This window comes from Etheostoma cragini, chromosome 16 (assembly GCF_013103735.1).
Source record: "Etheostoma cragini isolate CJK2018 chromosome 16, CSU_Ecrag_1.0, whole genome shotgun sequence".
Taxonomy (NCBI): domain Eukaryota; kingdom Metazoa; phylum Chordata; class Actinopteri; order Perciformes; family Percidae; genus Etheostoma; species Etheostoma cragini.
The window spans coordinates 8,415,532-8,429,870 of record NC_048422.1 but is presented as its reverse complement, the minus strand read 5'-3'; the positions used below and the strand labels follow the sequence as shown (position 1 = coordinate 8,429,870).

General features: G+C 41.4%; 1 protein-coding gene across 1 annotated transcript; it reads right to left on the bottom strand.

Moving 5' to 3' along the window:
- Positions 1-622: 622 nt before the first annotated feature.
- Positions 623-14,333, bottom strand: LOC117959292 (phospholipid-transporting ATPase ID-like). The gene is made up of 28 exons (XM_034896344.1): positions 14,041-14,333; positions 13,190-13,273; positions 12,452-12,510; positions 12,224-12,337; positions 11,951-12,049; positions 11,730-11,791; positions 11,503-11,575; positions 11,318-11,388; positions 11,162-11,244; positions 10,435-10,593; positions 9,465-9,553; positions 8,889-9,082; positions 8,552-8,760; positions 8,413-8,456; positions 8,139-8,304; positions 7,605-7,793; positions 7,191-7,306; positions 6,915-7,079; positions 6,334-6,445; positions 5,973-6,078; positions 5,018-5,168; positions 3,654-3,837; positions 3,323-3,546; positions 2,458-2,541; positions 2,097-2,342; positions 1,710-1,848; positions 1,308-1,438; positions 623-1,099 (listed from the first exon to the last, which is right to left on the bottom strand). Exons 2-28 carry the CDS (start codon positions 13,242-13,244, stop codon positions 833-835), a joined length of 3,591 nt encoding a protein of 1,196 aa, XP_034752235.1. The 5' UTR covers positions 13,245-13,273; positions 14,041-14,333; the 3' UTR covers positions 623-832.
- Positions 14,334-14,339: the final 6 nt, after the last annotated feature.

The following is a 14,339-nucleotide window of genomic DNA, read 5'->3' as shown; positions in this document are numbered from 1 at the left end:
CGTTATAAATTCAGCGAGAACGTGCACCAAGTCTGTGAGTCCAGACTTTAGGATTGGGCCACTGTGTTTTGTATGGAAGAGGTTTTTTGTATTTCAAAAATATTTTTAAGTTCTAAGTTTAAAGTCCAAATTCGGAGTTCAATCTCACAGTTCTGGCTTTACACCTAGAACTCAAATTCATTTTTCACGTGGCCCTAATCCTCTTCCGTAGTTTTTGGTCTGCAAGTGTAAAGACAATAAAGTTGATTTAAAGGACATAGAAAAGCATTAAACCCATAAGCTATGTTGTTAAAAAAAATCCAAATGTGAATCAAAAAGTGCTTTTTAGCATCAAGTGTGCTTGAATGCAGTTTACAAAAGACTTCCCTGATAAAAGCTATTTAAGACATGACAGTGACAAGGCGATTAAATGTCGGCTATGATTGATTATCTTGCTAATGCCATTCTCCACAAGTTGAATGTAGCTTTAATGAAATGACTTGAAACCAATATCTCTCTGGAAGGAAGAAAAACTATCTAAAACACCGAAGTATGCTTCGGAAAACGATCAGCAGTGATGAAAACTGCAGTATATGCAAGCTGTACTTATTAAGCTAAAACATAAATAAGCACCAGCGTGGTCTTTTAAAATCGACGTGCTGCCAAGTCGTGATCCCATTTTCACAGTGACATTAACATCCATTAGAAAAAAACCTTGAGTTCAAGTCAGACTCAGTTTTCAGGTGTTAAGGTTTGACCTGGAAACTTTCCAGATGGTGAACTTTACCCTTTGCTCCAAAATAAAAACAGGGTCTCCTGGCTCCGCGCACTGTGCCACAGTTACACTTCCTGTCTAAGGGCTCTGTGACTCTTCCGCCACCTCTGCAATGGTGCGGTAGAGCTGTGGCTGATTCTGAGCCAGTGGCGAGTCTGTTTGTGTAAACAGCGCCGGTCGACTCCTCAGGGGTAGTTTCAGCAGGAACCTCCGGGATGTCACCAGATCACCGTAGCCCTGGGCGTGGGAGAAGGCGTAGCCAGACCGGCGGGTGCTGATACGCCTGGCAGGTGGACGGCGAGGTGCAGGAGCTGGCAGCGCCTCCTTCCGCACCTTCTGTCTCACCTAGAGCGGAGAGAGGGACACGTCTTTACACTTCTTAATATGGGAGGGTTTATTGCTATTCATTCAAATGCTTTGTCAGGGTCCACCTATCTCTATGATGTTTTACAGATAATAATATTTTATCACTTTGAGAACAACAACTTTATTTATAGAGGTAAAAACAGGGTACATAAAGACTTGCAGTAGTCTGTGTCATGTGATGTCTCACCTTGTCGTTGATGGTGGGCCGAAGCTGAATGAAAGCGAAGCGGGAAGCCACCACAGGCAGGATACAGAGGAGGGAAGTCAGGAATATGGTGAGCCACACGTTAGGCTGGTTCAGAGAGTTTCTTGCCGTGCCTGGAGTTCCAGAAGCATCAGACCCACAGTCCGAATCACGTAGTAAAAAGGTTTTTTATTTAAAAAAAAAACAAAAAAAACTCTTTAACATTTGTATATGAAGAGGGCAGGATTGTTGCAGACACAGTTTTAGCCTATTTTGTTATGACTGTTGGCCTAAAATAAAACATATCAACCTCTACCTATAGGGCTATGTCTGTCTTTGGAAGACTACAATCTGAAGATGGGGGCAGCAACAATCCGCCTCTATAAACGAGTTGAATCTACTCACCGATGAAGGGAAAAGAGGAGGTGAAGATGAGAAACATGCCATTGCTGTACATGGTTAATGTGATAGCGAAGTAAGCGGCCAGGCTGCCCCATACAAAAAACTGGTTCACCGCTGTCCAGTAATAGGTGTCCAGACATAGCTGAAAATGTAAAAAAAACAACTTCTTTTTCATATTGTGTGTTTGTGTGTTTTTAAGGGTGGGTGATATATATATATATATATATATATATATATATATACACACACACACACACACACATTTGATAAATACAGTTATTGATTAAAACAAAAACAAATTACAATGAATTTTAATACCTTAGAAAATCAACGTACTTCCATCACATTGATAAAAGAATCCTGTAACGTTAGCGTGCTGTGTTTCCTCACCTGTATGTTCATCACAATCAGCAGACAGGTCTGTGCCAATAAAGCAAAGGACTGATAGTCGGCCAGGTCTTTGCCGTCATCTCGGACCGTGTCGTGCATGGCGGCCCACGGGATGAAGAAGAGGATGAGGGAGCTGTAGCAGCTGTGCATCATACAGACCACAAAGGCTTTCTTGCTGAAGTACAGGTTCAGCTGGCCCGGAGTGTAGAGCTGAGGATACTGGAAACTCCAGCGGTCATTCACATCCTACGGAAACACATGATTAGAGAAAATGGGTGGATGGGAAGTACTGGTAAATTATATGATATTAAACAAAAGTTTCTGAAGTATTTATAACTACTGTTCTAATAATTTCCCGTACCTGGTCAAAGATGCTCATGCCGAGGACAGGAAGAGCTGTGTAAACCATGTTGTACAAGGTGATGAACCACTCGTCATACACAGTCTATGAACGAGAACAGCAACACATATATTAAACATGTAAATACTGCATTATAACTGATCATTTCAACGCTGACAGAGACATGTACAGACAGTGCTGTAAGCTGTATGCTCAGGCCAATGTATTATTAAAGTAAGTTTAGTAAGTGTTAACAGTTACAGCAGAACACTTTTAATACATTTTTCTTATTTAGAGCGGTCCATACTCCGATGCAGACTGCTCCTCTCTGCTGGAGATACAGGAGAAGTAGTTGGTGCAGACTCACGGTGGCATATAATGATGCAATAAGGATGCTGTCCCCAGATGGCATAGTCCACTGTCTATAAATGCTGTTATTTCTACATGTGAGGCACTTTTGAGACAATTGTCGTATAAATCGTTTGGATGAGTCCGAAAATAGCATAAAAGAGGCTCTAGCAAGTCCTAGGAAGAGGTGCTTTTGACAACTTTTGAACGTACACATGTTCCACCAAAACAAATTCCTTCCAGGGGCTATTGTGCAGCAGCACTGTGGCTCTGCCTGGTGCTTAGCGCCGCCCATTACGATTGTGATTGGTTTAAAGAAATGCCAATAAACCAGACCACCTTTTTCTTCCATCCCTGAATGCTGTGTGGACTGGCCAGACCTTCTTCTGCGGCGCTGTGGGGGAAGGTCTGGCAGAGCGAGACTTATGCACATATTGCAAATTTAATGTGCATTGTAGTCAACTTTTCTTTTGTTTGTTATTTCTGATGTTTTACTCTGCATGTAACCCATCAAATGATTTGTTACATAATTCCTCACCTGTGCAGAGAAGCCGCAGAAGAAGCCGTACCAGAAATGCACAAAGGTGAAGGTGAAGTTCTTGTAAAAGAAATATTGGAGGAACTTGCACATGCGTAGGTAGGACCAGCGGCCGTGCACCAGCAGGAGGCGCTGAAGGTAACGGAACTGGGCGAAGGAGTAGTCGCTGGAGAGAACGGCCTGCATGCCCTCCTGACCGCTGATACCTACACCGATGTGAGCAGCTGAAGAGAAAACACAATTAATAACAGTGAGTATTTTCTAGCTGCGTGGTGTAACTGCTAAAGCTCTGTACAGTCTTTAAATGCGTGTCTGAGTTGAATGAACTCACCCTTGATCATGCTGACATCGTTGGCCCCGTCCCCAATGGCCAGAGTGACGGCCTGCTTGTACTTCTTGACCAGCTGAACCACCTGGGCCTTCTGCAGCGGGGTGACTCTGCAGCAAATCACTGTCTGACACATACATGCAGTCCTAAGCAGCTCCAGATGCAGCTCCTTCTCCAGTGCAAAGGCCTGAGGAGCAAAGGGAGGGAGGGGTTAGAGGAACGCAATCAGGTCCTCTCCGCACTATATTTTTAAAGAATATTTTTGGGGCTTCTCCGCATTTAATTTTTGACAGGAAAGTTGTTGGTGAGAAAGGGAAGAGACAGGGGGAAGACATGCAGGAAATTGTCAAAGGTGGAATTCGAATCCTGGACCTCTGCGTCGAGGCATAAACCTCTAAGTACATGTGCACCTGCTCTACCACTGAGCCAACCTGGCCACAGGAATGTAGAAGATTCTAGTGAAGAAATAATTAAAGGTGTAAAATATTTACTGTAATAAATCCAAAAGTGACCCAAATGCGTCGTCACATTTTAAGCAAACATGCTGAGTTGAAATACTATCTTTTCTGACAACAACGCTAATGCCAGTAATTTCTCCTTTTGAAATTTCCGTTTGTGTTTGTGTTGTTATCAACAGCCAAAGTCGACAACCAGAGGCCCGTACTACAAATCAAGATCAACATGTTCTGGATTTCTTTCACTTAGCTGGCTTCCCTAACCCTAACAACCGCGGTCCTGCATAAGCTGTGTCACGACGCGGGTTATCGACTAGTACAACCAACCCAGGGTTTCCCAATCCAGAGGTGCACGCGTTCACATAAAAGAGACTATGTTTGCACAGTGTGACCAATCCTAAACATCTACCAGAGCCGCATATGTTACATAAGAAGAGCAAACTATAATTCTACATAAATATGAACAACACAGACATGGTTTTACAGGCAAAATGCAATACAGCTGCTTCCTTAAGTCAGAGGACCTGAACTTTTTTTTAAATCAACACTATATGCAGTGGTGTAGTCTAATGTATTGTAGTGAGTATACTGTACTCTAGGGTGGAGGGTCTGGGTGTTCTCCCCAGGGGAGTTTTGAGCATCAACAACTGCATTTCCTGTTTTCAGATACACTTTGCCGCACCAATTTATTTAATTTATTTAGAGAAACACAGACGAAAATTAAAAAATGTATCAAAGATATGGAAGGATAATGGAAAGTATGTCGTTGCGTATCGTTGGGCATTTTAAAATGGATTTGTGGAAATCCTGGAGCTTTCTTAGTGTAGTTTCACGTAGACCACACCACTGAATATATGGGTACATACTGAATACAAAACGGACAGAAATGTGCCTAAAAAAAGGCCTTCTTACCAGACTGTGTCCATTTATTATTAGGCCATAATCTCCATCCACCTTCTCATCGTGTACTGTCTCGGTCTTCTGAAGCCAAAACAGGCCAGCGCGAGCCTTGATTACAGATGGCTCCTCTGCAGCTTCTGGACACATTTTCCTTCTTGCATTCCTAAAAACAGTAAGGCACGGGAAGAAACAATGAGTTTGGTTCGGCTCGGTTTACACCTATTGGCATTTCTAACCACTGGAGGACTATAGGCAGGCTAGGGGAACTCATATTAATGTAAAAAAACTCAAAGTGAAATTTTCATGCCATAAGACCTTTAACAGTACTGACTGCTCAATAGATTTTGACTGGTTGCAGGTTCAAGAACAAGAAGACAGTATCACAGAGACAAAGGACAAGTTTGTGAGATGCAGGGTACTGTACTGTGAAAAGGGGGTACAAGGAGGAGGAGGAACAAAAACATTTTGAGCCCGTCTTCGCTCATCAAGACACAATGATTGTGAAATGTGAAATTTGTTTTGAGATTAAAAATGTACTTCTCCCTGAGAACAATGTTTTTAACATTGTGTTTCCTATTTATTGGTGTATTGTTTACTGACTGCTTGCTAGTGTATATAATTATGATCACTTTGTTTATGATTTGAGAGCAGTGTTTGATTTTGAAAACAGGCAAAACATTTTACATTTTGCGAGAGAAGTCAGGTTTTGTAAATAGTGTGTGAAGAAATTGTGTTTTGGAAATTCTTTGACAATTTCTTTCAAACTGTATTTTCTGTCCATTATAATGTGTTTGGCATAGAAACAAATGCAAATGGCTTTGCAAAACAGTCACCATACAAAAAAAATTAAGCATCAAATGCATGCAAAAGTCCCTGCTGTGGGACTGGTGAAGGATTATTTTAGGAATATTTCATATCAGATTGGGATGAATACATTGTTGTAGTTATTTGTTTCTGACTGACTTACTGTAGCTCCTCTTTGACCTCTTCAGCCGTATTGGCTGCCACAACAAAAATCTCCTTCATCTCCTCCCTCAGCATGTTGCAGGAATAGCCAATGTTCTCTGCGGTCTCTGTTTCAAAACATTATTTAATACTACTGTGATTCAAATCAATCTGTCAAATATGCCCAACATTCACTCTTTGCCTCGCTGGGTTCATTTAAAGCTAAGATAGGACGTTTAGATGGAGATTTGTTACCCAGGGTTCCCGACGCATTAAGATTAGCAGTCAGAAAATCTGGTCATTTATTTCACATTATTTGGCTGCATTACTTCAACCATCATGAATTGTGTAATTTGTTGGAACATACAATATGTGACACTCACCCTGTTTATCCCCAGTTAACACCCAGATTTTGATGTCAGCTTTAGCCAGTTGCTCAATGGTCTGTGGCACACCGTCCTGCAGCTTGTCCTCCACAGCTGTCGCTCCCAACAGCTAAAAACCACAGAGTAAAGGATAGTAATGGGATTATTCAATACTGTATGTTTAAAGCTTAAGTGCGTAACTTTTTTATATTAATAAATGTCCGTTAAATTCAACCCACTGCCAAAGAAGTTGCTACAAAGCTAATTTAGTCAATCAGCTCCACCTAACTCTCTCAGTATTTCTAAGTATGGCTATGTTCAGAAAGTGGTCTTGTCTGGCGACTTTGCCACGCAGAAGCTTGAGCGAAGACAATGAACTCTTCGGAAGAGTCCATCATGTTTTTTTTTATTCCTCTGTGTCCTCCTTGCATACTAACAACTGCATGTAAGGAGGGGGGGGGGGGGGGGGGGGGGGGGGGGGGGGGGGGTGTGTGCGTCCGCTATCATGTAATGCCTGTATCATGTGTACCAACCAATAACTGAACCAGCCAATTGTTGAGTCAATCGAACTATCTAGCAATGTCAACATGCGCACTAACCAGCAAGTCTTTCTCTATCTCTTCATACAGTTCATCAAGTCTCTCTTCTCGGCCCTCCATGGCGGTGCTGGCCTGGTGGTGGCGCTGTCTCCACTCATCCATGTAGCTGTCATCCAAGTCCTTGTAGGCCAGGGCCAGTGTACGGAGGCCGTCGCCTGCATACTCCTATTTTTTAGACGGTTAAGAGCAGTTCAATACAATAATCTTGCCAATTTCCAAAAGTGCATTTGTTTTATGTCGACACACACATCACAAAAATCCAACCGCATCACTTACGTTGAGGTGTCCGATGGTAACTTCCTTCAGTTTGTTACAGGATGGGTGCAGTCTCTCAAAGATGATGGTGTCTGCTCCTTTGCAATACAGCGTCAACTTGCCTTCGGGGTTACGTACTGGAAATAATGGTGGAAGTCGCTTAGCAAGCACAGAGTCATGAGGTTTGAGACATAAACCTGTTGCTAGGATCATTTTCATGACTGATTGAGTAAACTGAAATGAACATGTTTGAAAGGATAATGCAAAGTTAATCATTTTGTGAATTTGCGAGATCACTGTTCAGCAGTTGACACAACACATTGTAAAGTGTGATGGATTAAACATCTTAATTCTCAAATATGACTTTCTGCATCATATTTTGGCGACATGCAAAACCTTGAAAAAAACGATCATTGTACAACTACTTTCTATTACCTATGACTGACATTCTCTTGCGCACATTATTGAAGTCGAGAACAGCCAGAAGTTCATAGGTGACTGTTCTGCCCATCTCCATGGCTGTGATGGTCTCTGGTGTACGTGAGCGGAACACAAACCCAAAGTTTCTCGCTGCGGTCACCAGAGCGCCCTCATCGGGAGACTGAGCCTGATAGTAGAGCTCCCCTGCCAGTAGACACAGATGACCAGAGAGGAAAGGAAGAAAGAACAAATGTCAAAAACAGGGGGCATTGCTGTCTGCCACTGGAGGGCACCAAAGTCTTTCAAATCTGACATATGTGTGGTGGCTTTATTACTTTCTGAAAACACAATTACTTAAGAATTTAACATCCTACTGGAGTTGCTAAATGAAGAGTAAAAGACAAGAGAAAACTGTATAATTCATGACTGAGGATTTCACACAACGATGCACTGTAACCTACCACAGACAGAACACCTGCCATCTTTGGTTCTAAACCTTTGCAGCCACCTGCTATGTAGTAACAAAGCTTTTCATTAGAGGGCGCTCACCCTCTTTCTTTTCCTCAGGCATGACAGTGTGGCAGAGAGCCAGCAAGCGGAAGAAGGCCTGAGCCTCCAGGTTTCCCTCCCTAACCGTCTCCAACAGACTGTGGTCGTGAAAGATGAACTTTGGATCAGCCAACTGGTTCCAGGAGAAGTCCACTCTCGCTGTCTTCTGTAGAGAACAAAAAAAAAAACGGACAAGAAAAAAACAAATGAGTTGGACTAATACATACACCATATTAAACTAAAATACAAATGTGTATCAGTATTCTCGTCTCACCTCTGTTATTTCCACTCTTTGACCAGAAAAGTCAAACAGCTCCCCTGAAACAGAGAAATACACTCCAAAATAAATCATTCAGCCCATGCTGGTGTGTCCTATTAACTCTGTAAGTTCGTTTAGAAGCATAACAGATCACCGTAAGCTTTCCCATTGATGGAGCACTTGTTGAACGTCATGACGTTCTGTGTCAGGGTGCCGGTCTTGTCGCTGAATATGTATTTGATTTGGCCCAGCTCCTCGTTGAGCGTGGTGGTCCTTGCCTGGGCAGGAGTGTCATTCTTGGGGTAATACATCTTCCTGTCCCAGCCTATGAAGAAGCTGTTCCCCAGACGGATGATCTCCACGCTGACATATGCACACATAGGGAATAAGCGTGAGCCATGCAGGAACGCATGAAGAAAGAACTCTGACTGTAAAGTTATGTTAACTTTGGTTGCTTTTTGATTTTCTTATCTTTCTCTGCTGGAACGTACCTGACGTAGAGAGAAATGGGCACCAGCGTGTTGAGGATGATGACGTAGGACCAGAAGGAGAGGAAGGATGAGAGGGCGGCGTCAGCCCCTTGTTCTCGAGGGAGGAAGGCTGTGAACACTGAGCCCTCCCTCACCTCCCAGATTCCATTGCCAATGGCCAGAACGGTGCACATAGATGCCAGTAAACCAAAGATCTGACAGATTCAAGATATCACACATCTTGATATTAAAATTATAAATATTATTTGAAAAGCAATCTGCATTTCAAAAATCAAAGCTTTTATGAAGGTATTGCATGTGCAAGCTCAAGGGGCATCATGTAATCAGTGACATTTATTGACTTGTACCGTATAAGGAACAATTAGGAAGAGGAACCACACTGATGAGTACTCTCCCAGTAGTGTTACTAATAGATATTTTAACTTTATGAAAAACTGTTGCCAATGTTAAAAGTGTAATTTCCAAGCTTAGAGACACGTGAATAACTTTACATATTGATTCCAAATGTTTGAGGATTCATACATTTGTGTTTGACATACTTAGCTATGAATTTACAATACCAAATTACAAACTCACATACAACACCAGGACATTCATCAGGTGATCAATGCTCGTCCGTTTGAATGTTGTCTTCCCACTGTTCTGCATCAGCTTGGTGTCAGGACCTGGTCAGATTCAAACTCGTGTTAAGATAATCTGACAACCATGTAGAGAGTGGCACGTTTTCAGCATTTGCAGAGACCGTTTTGAAGGGAAAATCCTGTTTAGTGCGTTCTTGTAGTTTGTATTATTGGGATTTTACTTTTCTGAGTAGCCTACACATTTTTCCTCATCCTAAACTTACTCCAGTCACTTCCTAATAGGTGCACATAGACTTGTAAACGCAAGCCTGAGGCAGTATCTTTTTCTCTAAACTTTACACTTTTTTTGAAGAGAGGAAATCAAAGTGTGTGTGCATTAGCATTAGCTACACTCAAAAACCTCTCTCTTCCTGCTTCATTGGCCTTGAATAGGTTCATTTTTTTGCCTTCACTCTGTTGACCGGGCTGGCCTGCGTTTGGTACTTACTTATTAATTTAACTGACAAGTAATTTCTTATCAGAAGAAAGTTCAAGGTCCACCAACATTAGCATATAACGTGCCAACTGAATGCAGCCAGGTTGGCCATTTACCAAAGTGTTAGCAATTTAGCTAGCTAGCTAACGTTAGTAGGCTACGTTATGGTTATATGGCCAAAGATACCAGCTTGGAGCTAATAAGTAGAGTCAATGAATCTACTTACCATTACTTGCCGTTATCTTTGCAAATTGAATTAACTATATGTAGCATTTTTACTGATGCCATTTATCATTTTGTTTTTGTCGGACTTGTCGGTTTTCAATTAAATAAATTATTTTTCCCACTGGAACTAGACTATGGATGTGTGTAGCGTTAGCGCCCTCTGCTGGGTCCCTGCGGACTTGAGCGGTGCACGCCGAACACAGCTTTCGGCCCTTTTGCGTTTTTGAACACTTCCCATTTTAAGCTAACATTAGCAACTGTTTACCTCCGAAGATAACCAGACCAAAGCACCACTCAGTGTTCCTCAGAGTACATCCTCGGAGCAGCACCTTATCGTTGTCCAAAGAGTAGGTTTGTCCGTCCAGGGTCAGGGTACCTTTGAACTTGTCGAGACGGTTGTTGGGAGGCTCACATCGCACTTCGCCTGAGAGAGAGAGATGGAGGTTATGGTTAGTGTCAGAGTTATAAACTACAACATGTATTCAAATGGGAAAATCTACGTAGTGATTAAGACAAACAGAATGTTTGCCTCTCAATGAAATGTTTGCACTCAAAGAGATGATGACTGTCACAGTGTTAGCCTAAGGCTTAGGCCTTTCTGAAAGGATTGCTTCATAGGCTATGGTGTGCACAAATGTCCTTAATTTCTTTAACTATTTTTGTTTAAAAAAAGTTATGTAACATTTTATGATTATGTTGTAAGCACTTTAGTATGGAAAGTTGTTATTTATCTTCACCCTCAGGGATTTTAAAGAAAAAATACAAATTGATTCTCACCTCTATAAAAAGTAAGAACTATATTGCCAAAAGGAACAATTTCCAATTTTCAAACTTTTTAGTTTCTATGAAAATAATAAGGCTAAGCACCAGAGAAATCCCAATATTTGGACCGAAAACCCACTATAGATATTTTCCCCCCTTAGAAACAAAAAAGCCATACTGCAGTACTACAAATCGGGATGTCTCTTTTGTTATTTCTTACAGCTTCTCACCATTGAAGCCAGCCAGTGCATCGATGCTGTCTCCCCTTTCTCCAGTTACAGTCAGGGCCTGTTTCACCTTTAGATTGGTTTCACTGGGGGAGACCAAGAGGGCATGAGACAGTGACACACACACACACACACACTCACAGAGTTCTTCACACTTACCCATCTAATTCAGCCGTTTCTACGTAGACCAGGTTAAGAGGCTCACTGCTGGAAAGCAACATAAGGTCTGCCTAAAAATAAAAGCATTAACTACAGTAAGGACAACTGAAAGTATAGAAATGCCATATTGTACACAGTCAACATGTGCAGGCAAATATTAATTTGTCTTTATTCTCCATACTTACTGTGACAAACTGATTATTCTCCAGTCTGATTATGTCCCCAACCTGAACATTCAGCCATTTTTCACTTCTCAGTCTGGCAGAAAAATGTAAACATAAAGCATATCATGAAATCACACACTACTACACAGTAAAACGCACACCCTTTTAAAGCTCAACAATGCTTTACAGCTGTACACATGGATAATGGAGAAGTGCATAATGTGAAGTTTGCATTTTAAACAACTCACTCTCCATCGATGAGGACTTTCACCTTGCGGTTATTCACTTGCTTGTCGCTTTTGTGCCTGTTCTACTCCAATGACACAAGATAAAGAGAAGACATGATGAATAAATTCCATGTTTGAATTGCGTTCCTTATTTTTGGCTTTTCTGAAATCTTCCTTTAGTTATTTAACTAAAGCGCTATGTTTCAAGTTAGTCGTCATAGAATGCTATAAGTTCAGCTTACTATGTCGTCGCTGGCGTCTTTGAGTGCTGTTATAGACAGCACAAAAATCAGAGGGATGGCCGTGGTGAACCAGGAGAGAGAGGAGATTTGTGGGATTCCCTGTTCAAACACACACACACACACAAAGCATAAATACACAAGTCCCTGCTATATTTGTGGAAAAACAATGCCCTTAATGTAAATGTGCAAAGAGTTCGACACAGTCCATATACTGTCCACGTGTACATGCATCCCAGCACTAGAGGAGGAAGGCTAATAGAAGAAGAAGTCTACCTGAAGGACCATGAGGAAGATGAAGTAGGCATTGGCGAGCCTCCGGAACTGCTCAAAGAGGTTAAGTGGCAGGAAGGTGAAAATGTTGTATTTGGAGGTCTTGATGGCGTTGTTCTGAAGTAGAGAAAAAGTGACACGGGAATGTGACGAAAGCAGATGACAGCTCCAGCGCTATGATGCAAAAAGTCTATTTTTTTGTAAAGACAGCACAAAACTTTCAATACTTACAGCATAGCGGTAGGAGAGGTTAAAAGGTCTGTCATTAGCCCGAAAAAGTCTCTCCTCCTCTGTGAAAAAGTAAAAGAATCCAAGCAAGAGAGGGATGAGGACATTGCAGCAGCTATAGGAGAAAAGTGTCGCTTCATTTTGTCAATTACAATCAGAATCCGCTTCATTGGCCAGGTTTGCGCATACAACCAAGGAATTTCACTCAAAGTCCAACACTCACTTAACATATAAGAATAAAAACAGAAAGGACAATAAAAATATAAATGTTAGAAGAAATTTGAATTATTATTGATAAAACTGTTTGCATAAAAATACCATGTTATACTGATTACTCTTACAGTATGCTTCTGAGGGCAGAGCAGGCAGTGGAGATTTCCAGCCTGACCAGACATCCACATTGACTCTTTATTATGAGACTTTGTATAGACTTTGTATCCGCATTGTATTATAAAATTATAAAAAAAAGAGCGTTTCGATGGACATTTTCTGCACTATTGTATAGTGCCTAAACCGACTCCTTGTTGTTTGCAAATCCAATAAAATAAAAATAGAAGAGAAGGAAGGAATAGTGCAATATCAGTGTGGTCTGAGATTTAAATATTAATATAGTTAAGCATGCAGTATGTAGAAGTATTAGTGCCATTAGTCCACTGACTGTATGATACAAACATGATGCATGAACAAGAACACGTCTGATTTAAAGACAGACAGTAATAGTTAATTAGCATTAGTTCTTACCTTTCTTTTGCGCGTTCCCACACAATTGGCCAAAATATGATGCTACCGATGCCATCTTTAGCTCAGGTCTTCCATATTTCACACCTAGAGAAAAGCACGTGTATACTAATCACAGAGTGACAAATATTTAGTGAAGCAAAGAGCCATGTCTCTGTAGTTGGACCATACAGGGGTAACAACTGAAAGGAGAAACTGTGACAAAAAGGGGAGGAACAGACAAGGTAGACCTTCTGTAATAGAGACCCCGGTAGAGATTTAAGACAATATAACTGTAAAGTGAGAAAACATGTCAGAAGTCCTTCTTCGAGGTAATATCAGGCAACATCCTTTAGACTTTATCTTTGCTGCACAGCTGTAAAGACATCTAGCCGCTCCCTTCTCAAACCTTTGTACCATAGGGCAATCTAATGAAGATCATTTATAACCACAAAGATTAATAAAGCAATATGACCATGACCATTTAACTTGCTCAGAATCAGGCAAGAATAAAAAGACAACGCTACAGAACATCTAGTTTTATATTTCATGTTTGTGTTTTTCCTGCATGTTGGAAGAGCAGATCATTTCTAAAATGGGACCGGAAGAGAATGAGTGATTCCATAACAGTAAAAATACTTAAAAATCCATGGCCGATTCTCAACTATGAGAAATCGACAACTAGGAAATCAAACAAGTTATTGTGACTCTGAAGTGACTGAGCCAGTAAGCTTGGACTTTGATTAATCATGTACTTCAAATCTTTCTCACAATTCAAATGTGGGCCCCTTTTTTTTTTAAGCTCTCCCGGTAAAGTTCTGTACATTCAGCATTTCCCCAATGTCTGCAACCAAATGTAAATAATTCCCACATACCTTAAACAGAAAATGGGATTTCCTGTGTAAGTCCTGCATGCATATAGATACAGGAACAGGGCCCAAAGGAAAAGAGAGGGTAAAAAAAAAACTACAAATTCCAATCCTCTCTTTGTTTCCGACTCAGATGAAGTCAATCCAGGCCCTCGTCCTCTCTGTTGGGACGTCCAGGCACCTGCCGAGCAGAAGGTTTGACCGGGGGCCTCCAACAGGATGAAAGACACAACGGATGGACGACAGGTGAAGTGGTGCAGCGGTGAAAGAGGCGCTTACAGTAGAGGTTTCAGGTTCATACAGGA